This window comes from Arachis ipaensis, chromosome B10 (genome assembly GCF_000816755.2).
Source record: "Arachis ipaensis cultivar K30076 chromosome B10, Araip1.1, whole genome shotgun sequence".
Lineage (NCBI taxonomy): Eukaryota > Viridiplantae > Streptophyta > Magnoliopsida > Fabales > Fabaceae > Arachis > Arachis ipaensis.
In genome coordinates this window covers 102,521,272-102,534,692 of record NC_029794.2, presented here as the reverse complement: position 1 = coordinate 102,534,692, position 13,421 = coordinate 102,521,272, and the positions used below count along the sequence as shown (strand labels likewise).

Genomic DNA, 13,421 nt, shown 5'->3' with positions numbered 1-13,421 from the left:
GGTGGGGTTCCTTTCCATAGCTCATATGGAGTTTTCTTTAAACCTTTTCAAATGATGGTTCTATTAAGAATATAGCAAGCTGTATTTACAGCTTCAGCCCACAAAAATTTTGGAACATCATTTTCACAAAGCATTGCCCTAGTCATTTCTTGAAGGATTCTATTCCTTCTTTCAACTACCCCATTTTGTTGAGGAGTTCTAGGACAAGAAAAGTTGTATGCAATACCAAAATCATCACAAAATTTTTCAAAATCTTGATTTTCAAATTCTTTTCCATGATCACTTCTCAAGTGGGCAATTTTCAAATCTTTTTCATTTTGAATCTTTTTACAAAGAGTGAAAAAAGCATGAAAAGCATCATTCTTGTGAGCTAAGAAGAGAACCCAATCGAATCTAGAGTAATCATCCACTACCACCAAACCATAGTGTTTACCTCCCAAACTTTGAGTCCTAGTTGGACCAAAAAGATCAATATGCAACATTTCTAATAGCCTTTTAGAGGAAATTTCATCTTTTAGTTTAAAAGAAGTTTTTACTTGTTTGCCTAGTTGACAAGCATCACAAGTAATATCTTTGTCAAACTTAATATTGGGAATTTCTCTAACCAAGTTTTTCTTAACAAGTTTAGAAATTTGGTACATGCTTGCATGACCCAATTTCTTATGCCAAAGCCATTTTCAGATTCAAGAGAAGTAAAACAGGTTACTTTTTGATCTTTTAGATCCTCAAGAGTCAATCCATACACATTATTACATCTTTTTGCTTCAAACAAGAATTCATCGGATTTTTCACAAATAACTAAGCAATTCAATTTTCTAAAAATAACCTCATAACCAAGATCACACAATTGGCTAATGCTTAGTAGATTGTGCTTTAATCCATCAACAAGCAAAACATCATTAATAAAAGAAGAAAAACTCTTACCCACTTTACCTATGGCCATTATTTTTCCTTTTCCATTGTCACCGAAAGTAAAAAAGCCTCCATCATACTCATCAAGCTTGATGAAGAACGTTGCCTTTTCGGTCATATGCCTAGAGCACCCACTGTCCATATACCACATGTTGTCTTTTCTTTTGGATGCTAGGCAAACCTACAAAACAAGCTCAAGTGACCTTAGGTATCCAAATCTTTTTGGATCCTTTGATGTCAAACCATCTTCTTTGTCCCAAGCCATTATAATCACAAACAATTTTGTAAACCTTTTCTCCAATCATCCTTTTACTTATAAAACACTGAATAGGGAAATGACCATTCCGATTGCATAATCTACAAAATTTTTGAGTTGCTATTTTTCTAAAGCTTGTTGGGTTTTGAAACCTTATGTCATTCGAAGAGGATGCCATGTTGGTAAAAGAAGACCTTTTAATAAATTTTTCAGATTTGTGAAAACCCAACCCAGTTTTATCATAAAGGGGTTTTTGACTAGCCAAGAGTTGATTTAAATTTTCAGAACTTTGAGCAAAGTTGGCTAAGTCTTCTTTAAGTATTTTTATCTTTTTATGCAGCCACTCATATTCTTTAAAATAATTTAGATTAGCAGTCATAGAATGGTGATATTCACAGCTCTTAAGTTCAGCTTTCAACCGCTTATTTTCTTCAATAAGATCAACAGCAATTTCGGCTTCCCTTAGTTTATCTTTAAGAAAACCATTTTCATCTTTCAGTATTGCTATTTGAGACTCAAGATCTTGGTTTTCACTTAGGAAGCATTTAATCTTTTCAGAAAGATGATCTATCATAAGATGAAGGTCTTCAGTGGAAGGGTCAAGAAATACTACCTGCTCTACGTGATCGGCCATGAGACAGGTTTGAGACTTGGTTTCTGATTCTTCATCTTCATCTGAGTCATTTTCCAAGTCTTCCCAAGATGCCATTGACGTGGCGGAAATTGGCGAGTTAAGAATTGTTATAAGATATGCGTTGCAAGTATAGTTCTTAACCAACCAGAAATCCGCTTATCAATTTAGAAGGGTTGTCACAGAAATTAAAATTAAATTACTGGGAGTATGAATTCCAGGTCGTCTCCCAACGAGTTGCAGAAAGGTGTGCTATTTTATTGATCAGATATTTTCAAAAAGAGTTTGAGTTGAATAAACAGGAAGTTAAATCGGAGAAATTAAGTAATTTAAATAAAAGCCTTGACTGGGAATAGATTAGTTGGAAGCCCTATTCTTGTTGCAGTACTCTCAAGATTAATTGATAATTGAAAGTTGTTCTGTTTAGTTATCCCTTACTAGGTAAGGAAAAGTCAAACAAGTTGGAATGCTGTTTCTATTCACAAGTCCCAATCCGCTTACTTGGAAGGACTGGCGTTAGTGACTAGAGAGCAATCCAACAATAAACCTAATTACAATTTCTCTTTTGAGCATTCCAACTCAAGGGTTCCTTTCAATCAACTCCCCATCAAGTTAGGGAACTACTCGCTCATTGTGAATGTAGAACTCATAACATAGGAAAGGGAATTAAAGAAAGACATGATAAATAAAACTCAAAAGAATCAATTAAAAATAAAAGTAACTCTTGTATTAATAAATTCTAAAATAATCCAATAGTAAAATTGAGTAAATTAAAGGACATGGAAGAGTAAAGCCAAGTAAATAAAACGAACTAGAATGACGAAGTCTTGATGAGGTAATAACTCTTCTCAATATCCCAATGCAAAGAGCAATAGAAATAAAAATCCTAAGAACTATGAATGTGTAGAGAGAAAATCTAGAAGAGGAGTAAAACTAGATCTAAAACTAAAAATTGTGTAGAATGAATGTTGTTTTTCATTTCTCCATGTTCTCTGGCTCTAGTATGCTTTTCTGGGCCAAAAACTGGGTCAAAACAGGGCCCAAAATCGCCCCCAGCGAATTCTGCAGATTATGCAGATCGCGCATGTCACGCGATCGCGTCATTCATGCGGACGCGTCCTTCGGCGTTTTGTTTTGCCGCGCGGGCGCGTCATCCATGCCTCCGCGTCACTTGTGCTATTCCAATCCGTGCGGTCGTGTGAGCCATGGGGCCGCGTCACTTCTCGCTGATCATCTCCTCAATTTCTTGTGTTCCTTCCACTTTTGCAAGCTTCCTTTCCAATCTCCAACTCATTCATGCCCTATAAAGCCTGAAACACTTAACACACAGATCACGGCATCGAATGGAATAAAGGAGAATTAAAATATATAATTAAAAGTCTCTAGGAAGCAAGTTTTCAATCATGTAATAATTTTAGGAAGGAAATATAAATGCATGCTAATCATATGAATAAGTGGGTAAAGATCATGATAAAACCACACAATTAAACACATTATAAACCATAAAATAGTGGTTTATCAGCCATGAGACCTTTCTTTTTTCCTCTCTTCGGCTTGTCCTCCTTCTTCAGTTTTGGACAATCAGACTTGAAGTGCCCAGCTTCTTTACAGTTGTAACATATCACTTTGCTGAGATTTCTTTTTGGCTTTCTTGAGCTGCCTCCTTTGTTTCGTTTCTTTAGCTTCACCATTTTCCTGAATTTCTTAGCAGACAAAACAAAATCATTTTCAGATGAGTTATCACTAGATTCATCATCCAGTGGTTCAGAAACAGATTTGAGAGCTATTCCTTTCTTTTTTGTATCTTTTTTCAAATATGTGTTTTCAAAGGCAAGTAAATTTTCTCTCAAATCATCATATGTCATAGTATCAATGTTACTACTCTCAGCTATTACTATTGCTTTGGTTTTCCACTCTTTTGTGAGACATCTTAGTATTCTCCTCACCAGCACAGATTCTGAATGTGTAATCCCATAGCATCCAAGCCAGTGATGATGACGTTGAATCTTTCAAACAGTTCATCTATCGTCTCTCCTTCCTTCATTGAGAACATTTCATATTCTCTATTTAGCATGTCTATTCTGGTCTTCTTTACCAGGGTTGTCCCTTCATGAGTGATTTGAAGTTTGTCCCAGATTTCCTTTGCTGTTGTGCATCTTGATACCCGTCGGTATTCCTCGAAATTGACTGCACAGTTGAGTAAGTTGACAGCTTTGGCGTTCAGCTCAACTTTCTTTCTGTCTTCCTCATTCCAATCAGCTTCACCTTTGAGAGTAACCACACCATCAGCTCCTGTAATGGTTGGAAATTGTGGACCTTCCAAGATTATCTTCCAAAGTCTGTAGTCCACAGATTGAACAAATATCTTCATTCTTTCTTTCCAGTAACTGTAATTCTTTCCATTGAAGTATGGAGGTCTGTTGCTTGACTGCCCTTCTGTCAGAATATAGGCAACTAAATTTGAGCCACTGTTAGCCGCCATCAGAATCTTTTCTTCAAGCTGCAAAGCTTGATCTCTTTGAGACCAAACTCTGATACCAATTGATGGTAATCAGTGTCTAAGAGAAATGGGAGTTGAATCTTAGCCCCTTTTTTACTGTGTGTAACTTTCTACCTTTTAAGATAGCTTCAGGAGATATTTCTGCTTTTTGTCTCATAAAAAGTCAAGAGACATTTTCTTTTTGTCTCGTAACCGGTTAGGAGATATTTTTCAATTTTGTCTCCTACGCAACAGAATCAGAAATGGAGTAGAAGAGAAAGAGAGAATCACACCCAAAAGTATCCTGGTTCAGCTGCTAAGTGCAATGCTGCCTACATCCAGTCTCCATCACAACAGTGACGGAATTTCACTATAATCAATTGATTACATACACCAATTCTTCCCTAAGAACTATCCATTCATATCCGGGACAAGTCCAGAATCTATCCCCAAAACTGAACTTGACTTGGTCACCTACCAAGCTTTCAACCGCAAAGTACTAACCCAACTTGCAAGAAAATCCCCACAGGATCATGAAACACAACATAGACGTACAAAGAAACTCTTAGACATCTATGGCTTTTTCTTTAATTTTGCACTCTCTGCCTTTTTTCTCTCACTGGCTTTTTCTTACAAACTTCACTTTGTTTGCCTTTTTCACCATGAGACTCAGACAGACAAAACTAAAGAAAAGAATACAAAATAAAACCCATTGAAGAAGAAGAACTCTGTAAGCTTTGGGTAGCTATGAGAACTCTGTGCTTTTCTCTCCTTACTTCAACCCTTGGCCGTTCACCCTTATTATAGAAGGGGAAACTTCCAAGGTTGAAACCGGTTCAACCAAGCCACCTTCTTCTTCTTCAATACAAAGACCGGTTCGAACAGAGAGAAGAGAGAGGGAAACCGAAAGCAAATCAACATGCATTTACCTCTCTCTCATCCCTTCTCATCAAGCTTCATCAATATGAGCCTTCCATCTTGACTTTGTCCCCAAGAAAGAATTCTGACCCTTGATGAACTCTTGATGCTTGACAGCTCCATCTGTTCCATTTTTGCTTCTTCCTCCACGTAGCTACAGTAGCTACCTTCTGTCTTGGATGAACAAAAGTGGAAACGAGCTTCACCACAGAAATCTTCTTCTCTGACCGAGGCCGATTGCTTCTACTTTTGGTATGAAGATCTTGAAGCTTCTTCTTTATACCTTGCCTTTAGTGGCAAAAATCTTAGCCACTACTTGCTTTAGATCTTCTTTTCTCAAAGGCCATCTTCACCCTAGCCTTTTTCCTTCTTCATAGCTTCACTACTTTTCTGATAACTTCTTTTTTCTTCCTTCCTGTATGACATGACCGAATGCAAAGAGAGAAAGGAGAGAGAGGAGAGAAAAATCTTTGGAAGTAATGAAATTAAAATAAATTAAATCCCCCTTCCAATCCCCTATGCATAGTAACGTGTGGAGTATTGATTGCCATCAAATCAATTTAAATTTTCTTTCAGTTACCAAGGCAAGTAATTAAACCAATTTAATTTTGAATTCCATTCCACAAGGGGAGTAGGTAACCGAACCAAAGATGCTCCATTTCCTTTCTTTTCTTCTTCAATTTCGGACCAATAAATTGTTGGATCAAAGGAAGCATTATTTTGGGCTTCACATTAGTTTTCTGCCCCAATAAGTATTTGCTTATGCAAAAAATAATTCAGCCACTTTGCTTGGAATTATTTTTGCACCAAAGTTGACTACTTTCTCATCATATTAGACTCATGTGACTTTTGGTCCAATAAAAATCTGCACATTCAACAAAATTATTAAACAACCAATTGGAATCAAAAATCAAATTAATAACTTTGTAATTAATATTTTTAATAATGTTTGATCATCATCAAATTTCAAGTTTTCCAAACTCAACAAAAACATATCGAAGTCGATTGCCATATTGTCCGTGACAAATTGTAAGAAAAGTTGATCCATCTTCTTTCCATTTCTACTAACAATCAAGCTGCTAATATTCTCATAAAACCTCTTCCTCTTGGGCCTTTCAGTGCAGGTTACTCTAAGCTTGGAGTGTTCGACTTCTTCTCTCCCAATAATCCAAGCTTACAGGAAGGTGTTACTTAATATTATTATTTTTGCAAATTATTATTTATTCTGTTAGTTAGAATTTGTCAGTGTAGGTTGTTATTTTTGGATATATAGAAAATTGTTAGTAGTAGGTTTTGTTGCCTCTGCTGAGCTGTAAAGTCAACTAGTGCAGCAATACAATTCTATTAGGGTTAGTGCTTGTATATATAGCAAACTGTACCATTGTATTTACTGAGTCTCATCATTATATAAGTTGAATTCCCAATTCCCAAGTTTATGTTCTTTTCCATGCTCATACGCAATTTTAACATCCTTGCTTAAATGTCAAGAATTCCATGGATGTTTTTCATGTTTGAAGTTGTCACACAAATTAATAAAGTGTGGCATTGTGAGGTGTTCTCAATATTGTTTGAGGAATATAGTGACATTTTAAAGAGGTTGGAGATTGATAATTTTGCTACCTCCACTGCAGGTTAATTATTCTTCGTGCATTGAAGTTATCATTTTTTAAAACATTTGTTCATTTTGCTGCTGAATGTTAAGAAATAAATATACGAGGTGTGTTGTTTTGGCAAGATGGGGTGTCCATGGGAACGAGATCTATTTACTTTGGCAGCATTATTGTTCCCAATCAAAACTTTTTTAACTTCTTGGATGAATTTTCATTTACTTTGTAGGATGTCATTGTTCTTCCACAACTTTCAGTGTTTTCTTGATTTAGCAAAGTTTCTTCAAAGCAATTTAAGTGATGTTGGTCGTGATGCAAAGGAGTTGTCTAAAAGCAGAAGCATTGCAGAATCCTTTCAAAAATTAGCAGAAGAATATTCGATGTGATCCCTCTAAAATCAAAAGGATGGTGTAAGAGAAGAAAGACTCTTGAAAAAAGAAAATCACTTTAATGGTGAATTTGTTTCTACTGTTGTCCTTGCTTCAGATATTAGAAAAGCTGCTTTTTTGACATACCTGTTAGGTGTAAGTATGTATTTTTGGGACCGGCTAATGAATTTATGAGTCATGGATATTCCTTTTGACTTACTAGATTGCTCGAGGGGAACAGCCCAGAATTGCCCATAATCGTTTTCTGTCTTATCAGTCATTGCTGAGATGTTCTTTCAACTCTTCCTTTATTTCCAATTTATCTCAACCTGCAAACTTTTTACAATTCTTTTGTGGACAAGAAGGCAATTCCTCATGCTTGGAGTTCTGTTTATCCTTTAGAACCTTGGAGGAGGATATTATTGATTAAAAAGAGAACTTTTGTTTCCACCTGTTCATTTTGTCTAAATGATTAGATGTGACAGATTTTTATCCTATTTATTCCTTTAAATAACCTTAATGACATTTCAGAGGCTTCTTATGATTTTTTGCTCTTGTACTTTTTCTACTCTTTTCTGATTGGTTACTTTGGATTCTCATGGTCTCACTATGTTTGAAACTTTTAAGTGGTACCAATTAAAAATTATAAAATTAAAGTCTTAATATATTTTCATAACAATCCTTTGAAATTTGATATTTGCAAACAACTTCCTTCTTTACTAAAGATCCTCTTCTTTAATATGGTGATGCTTCTACAATGTTATATACACACAAAAAATCATATACCAAATTATCTACTATGATTGTTCCTCCTAAAAGGATTAGGGAAATTACCTTGGAGTACATACAATTCTTATTTGATTGTTACTCCTGTACGAGATGTTTCTCCTAAGAGATGTTCAGAAGAAAAGTTATTTTCCACAAGACAGCAATTCTGATGCATGTGATACTAATAAAAAAACACCTAGTTTAACCCGTTTCTATAACCATTTGTACACTTCAAATCCAACCATTCAACTTATATCAATTTAGTTTTCATTTGAAGAAATATTCTATTCTTTAAGATGTTCTTTAGACTTTCATCTTTTTGGTCTCATACCCATATGAAAAACTTTATTCTCCTTTTGATCATCCTTTAAACCATCATCATTATTTAGGCAAAATAAAATTATACTTTTGATGCACAATCACCTCGCATTTCACTCCATAATACCATTTCAACCAGTCCGTTTTTAAGACTAAGTTTAGGCGAAAGATGTGCACTTCTTTCCTCAGCCTCTCTCCCATTCATTATTTCCTCTTGCCAAGACCATTTAAAAGTTGAAACCTTGTCTCCACCCTCTTGTATTGTATAATTCACTATAGCCTTCTAATAAAATGTTGGATGGAAGTTGGAACTTTAGAGGGAAGGTTAGTTTTTCATCTCCAAATTTAAAGTGCCTAAATTTATAAAAATGAACAAGGGTTAATCAATATTTTTACATACTGTCATTTCAAAGTTCTCACATTAAGAGAAATTTTTACACAAGTACTATTTAACTATAAAATTATAAACATGATGTAGAATATAAGTGTGTCACCGAGCAAATTATGAAAGTGAAAACCCCCACCTACACAGTAGAATTTCTGTATTCGTACATCTAATACGAGTGATGAATCAAAATTTATAACCGCAAACTCAATTTCTGAAAACTAATATAAGAAATAATTTGCAGATTGTCATCATTAAGAGCCACCACAAGGCCCGGAAGCACACACTATCAAACCTCCCCTTTAAACTTCTCTTCATACATCTGAGGTTGCTGCAAAACAGAAGCAACAGTTTCTTGAATAATTGCTTAAAATAAAAGGCGTGATACAGAAGCACTTAATGTTTTTGTCCGAGACTAAACCCCATCTACAAGACAAGGGAGGTTAGTGTGATGACAATTTACTCCATGCCAAACAATGAAGTCAGCATCAGAATTCATGCCAAAAAATGCTTACCATGAACAAAGCTGAAATCAATCTACGTGCAAACCACCTCAGGTGCAATGCACGTTGAGCGGCACTTGCTGCTTCCACTGTTTCAAACTGCAAATACACAAAACCTGCACTGTTTCTGTATATGAAAATTCAAAAACAGATTCACAGTTAAACGATGCGACCTATGCATAATGTGTGAAAAGGAAAGAAGAACAAAACTAAGGGTATGCATGTATGAGTTCTCACTTGTCAACAGAGATATGCTTCACCCGCCCATACTTAGAACACTCTTCTTCTACATCCTCTTTAATGTCTAAATCAAAATCTGGTTCTGTCTGCATATCATAATATAGGACATCAGATAATATAGGACATCAGTGACCCATTGAATGAAACAGGCATAGTGTAACAGTACTCAAATCAGTTAATTCTAACCTCAGTGGCCGGATCAAACATATTCTTCAACAGTAAACACTCGCTGGGGGTTCCAACCGGCTCGGCAACTGGGTTAGTCATAAGTTGTGTTGGGAGAGTTGGTGCTGGTATTATGCCTGGATTACCAATAGGCAAGCTAACAGCTTGATGTGCAGGGGCCGACCCATTCACAACTGGTGGAACGCCAATGCTGTAGGTGTTTTGAATTGAGTGAGACAACAGACAAATGTACACTATTAGAGAGACAGGGATACACACACATATACCTACCTAGCAGCAATGCCAGAGCGATCCAGCTTCTGCATAAGTAAAGCTCTTGATTGAGCGTTTAAAGCCTGCAGAGAGAGAGAGAGAGAGAGAGAGAGAGAAATCAAAACTCCATAAAGGTAAACATCAATGTACTTGTCTATCAAATGGTAATCATCTCATTATCCATCCGTGAAAACTTATATAGTTATATTGATAATTATTAGTACTCTGTTTTGGTAGAGTTATCAGTTTGTAAAGTGATATTTAACCAAACATGCCGAACAATCCATAATATTATGTATTAATTATGAAGCGTCAAGCATATTTGTAATATTGTCTGATTCAGCTAGGAAACCAATGGCGTTTAGCCAAGTAGAAGTTTAAGGTTTTCACATAACACACGAGACTTACCAATCCACCTTCATCATCATCAAAGTCTGCAGATTTCGCAGTTGTATCTTGGCTTCCAACATGATCAGTTACAGATGAGACCTGTGTTTGACAAACAGAATCAATTACATACATGATAAAGGGTACAAGAAACCGAGAACAGATAGATCCACAAAAATATTACCTTGATAGTCCTGCCAGCAATTTCCAGTTTTCCATTTAAACTCAGAGCTGCCTTGGAATGCTCAAGATGAGCAAACTGTTCAAGAATGAATATACATAAATAACAGAGACGAGTATTATCACTAAGACATCATTTTTTCTTTAAGATGAAGGTTAGTAGCAAACTTGAACAAACCCAAAACCCTTGCAATGTCCAGTTTCCAGATCAAGTGGCAATTGTACAAGCTCCACTGGACCAAATGGCTCAAAAATCTACATGAAAAGAAGTGTGAAGCTGGTAAATTATAAATTAAAAAAAATCAAATAAAGATTCTAATTACTGAAAACTTATCAACAAACCAGATGCATAATGCACTACACCAGTTTAGAGAAAACTACTTGTATGCAAATGTACATTTTCATGAAATTATTGGTTGGCTCCATGTACTCATTTATAACAATGGCAACAAAAGCTCATTCCAACCATGTTCACACAATAAAAAGCAAAGCAAAAACCAAATACCTCTCTCAGTTGACTCTCGGTCATGTTGAAGTGAAGGTTCCCTACATACAGTTTCCTGTCTACAGCTCCATATGGTCCTGCTACACCAGCAGCTCCACTAGTAGTATTAGATTGAACAAGGTTCTTTTCAGCCTCAGAAGGTTTAACCATCACAGGCTGTCCAAGGAGAAGTTGGCCAGAGAGAGCAATTGCCATTGGCACTGACATCACATCATAAAATTCAATATACCTGCAGCCTTGTCAAGAACGTCTGTCAAGTTTTCAGAACTATGAAATATAAACCATTACATCAAAACTTATAAAGCATATAGCAAAGAGACAGTCAGAATAAAAAGTACAAAACTAAAGGATATATTGCATTTACAGCTTAATCGAGAAATATAAGGAAGCAACCATGATCCATGGGGAAGGGGAACCACCAAGAAAGGTAGCATTAGGTAGCCATCATCTTTATCACTTATTCACTTATGTGCCATAAGTGCATATCAAAGCCTTAGAAAATGAATCCTGGCATAAAAACCAGTGTAGCATTGCGTAATATATCTTGGACAATTTTAAAAGGCAAATAGCTTGAAAAGCATATACATCTCATCTAGACGCTCACTGACCACTCTACCCATCTAAAAATAAATTAGAAAAAAATAGAGATAACGATAAAGGAATGAAGGAAAATATTCATTCCCATTAACCTTATCAAGAGATCACCACAAGTGATATAAAACTGAAAAGGTTGAACAGCATAACAATGAAATCCTCGCTGTACAGCAAATGTAGAGGAACAAAATTGGGAAAGGACCAAAATGAAAACCAGGATTAATGTCATCTACCTTGAGTACGCAGGATGAATTGATTAAACATGAGTGCAAGGTATTCCCATCATCCCTCATCATTATTGCATTTCTAGTCCATTTAAGAATACAGTTAAACATGATTCATGAAAGTGGATATCCTAATACCACAACAAGTGCATGCATATGAAGTATAAATTATTTTACAAGAAAGCCTTACCCAACTCCTTTAGATCTTCTTGAGTTCCTATCCATGATAAGACGAACATCCCTCACCTAAAAGCAAGGATCACCAAAGGTACAGCTAAGAAAATATTGAAGGAGGACGAAGAACGAATTCATTTTTAAATAAGTCACGCAAAACAACTAATGGTTATTGCTCTTAATAAAAACTATACAATGAAAAGGACATCCCGGTGCACAAGCATCTCACGATTACGTAGGATCTTGGGAAGGGATGCAAATATAGGCAGCCTAACCTAATAACTGTATCAGTGTAGGGTATATAATACCCTAACTAAAATATTTCCAACTAGTAAAAAGTAAACTTTCTTCAAGTAACATTCAAGACTTTAAAAATCAACGTACCTTGCCAGCTTTAGAGAAGAACTCATAAACATCCCTCTCTGTTGCCTTCAAAGGCATCTGAAATCACCACATCGCAACTTGGTAATCATCAAGGGGGAAAAAATGCCAAATAACCTGATATACCAAACCTTAAAATATTCATATGAAAAAACAATAGAGCTAACTAAATAACCTGGTAGGCAAAAACAGTTCGCTGATCCCTTTCGGGATCTGCCTCAGGCTCTGCAGCTTCTTTCTTTTCCCTTTGTCTCCTGTAATTCCATTAAATTCAGCTATTAGAAAACAATAAGGGATAAAGAAAATCATCAAATCCAAACCTGATATTTAGACTGTATAATTTGTAGCAATAATTCAAACGTGAATCGCTAACATTAGAGTCCAAGACAGCACCTATTCTTGAGAGGAAGTTATGTCCCAAACTCAACTGTAGCAATTATTCGAAAGTATATTGTTAATATAAGAGTCCAAAGAATCACATATCACTTAATCAATCTTATAATATTGATACACACTAGTGCCACTGGTCAGGATTTTTTATTTTCTCTGTTATCGTCACACTTCTAATATTTAAAAAAAGATCCATCATCCTAGCTACTTATGATACTTAAGTATAAACCCAATACCAATCTCAGAAAACAAGGGCATGTTAAGAACTCATTCAGACAGTACATATGGTAGGAAAAAATGAATAAAACTTATCCACAAATAATTCATTCAAAATCTTTATTTGGCATTACAAAGTTTTTTAGAGCAAAACAATGTTCAGCTAGTAGCTTAGGGAAAACACTCAACACTGCATTGCGTTGCACCAAAGCAGAAATAAAATCAACAGCGATCATTCCCTTTCTTAAATACCCATGGAAAAGCCATAACAATGTAGACAACCTGCCATGTACCACTAAGCGTTCACTTGAAACTAACAACGAATGCTGGCTGTCGCCGATGCAAGTTAACTAACAACCTCAACAGACTGAGCTAGCTATAGAAGCATTGACTCATAGGACTAACGGACTAACAATTGAAGCAAAAGAGTAAAAAAAGAAAACACAGTGCACCAAAGAAAATGGGCGTTGAGCTGAGGAAGAAGAATACTTTACCGGCCATCTCTCGAGTCAAAATCACGCTCTCTGTCTCTGTCTCTGTCTCGCTC

At 35.8% G+C, this 13,421-nt stretch overlaps 1 protein-coding gene and 1 long non-coding RNA gene across 2 annotated transcripts in view; one reads left to right on the top strand and one right to left on the bottom strand.

Annotated features, from left to right (window-relative positions):
- On the top strand, positions 6,525-8,930 carry LOC110268308. The gene is made up of 2 exons (XR_002356497.1): positions 6,525-6,827; positions 7,033-8,930. It is a non-coding gene; the product is annotated as an uncharacterized LOC110268308 (long non-coding RNA).
- LOC107622959 (RNA-binding protein 39) overlaps positions 8,617-13,421 on the bottom strand; it is a 5,697-nt gene continuing 892 nt past the window's right edge. Inside the window, exons 2-13 of the mRNA XM_016325044.2 lie at positions 12,444-12,531; positions 12,272-12,328; positions 11,904-11,959; positions 10,896-11,124; positions 10,559-10,645; positions 10,395-10,469; positions 10,232-10,312; positions 9,842-9,906; positions 9,572-9,761; positions 9,383-9,471; positions 9,158-9,272; positions 8,617-8,973 (exon numbers count right to left, since the gene is read on the bottom strand). Of these exons, the coding sequence (XP_016180530.1) occupies positions 8,932-8,973; positions 9,158-9,272; positions 9,383-9,471; positions 9,572-9,761; positions 9,842-9,906; positions 10,232-10,312; positions 10,395-10,469; positions 10,559-10,645; positions 10,896-11,124; positions 11,904-11,959; positions 12,272-12,328; positions 12,444-12,531 (1,174 nt within the window). The 3' untranslated portion in view covers positions 8,617-8,931. The remainder of the gene's footprint in view (positions 8,974-9,157; positions 9,273-9,382; positions 9,472-9,571; positions 9,762-9,841; positions 9,907-10,231; positions 10,313-10,394; positions 10,470-10,558; positions 10,646-10,895; positions 11,125-11,903; positions 11,960-12,271; positions 12,329-12,443; positions 12,532-13,421) is intronic.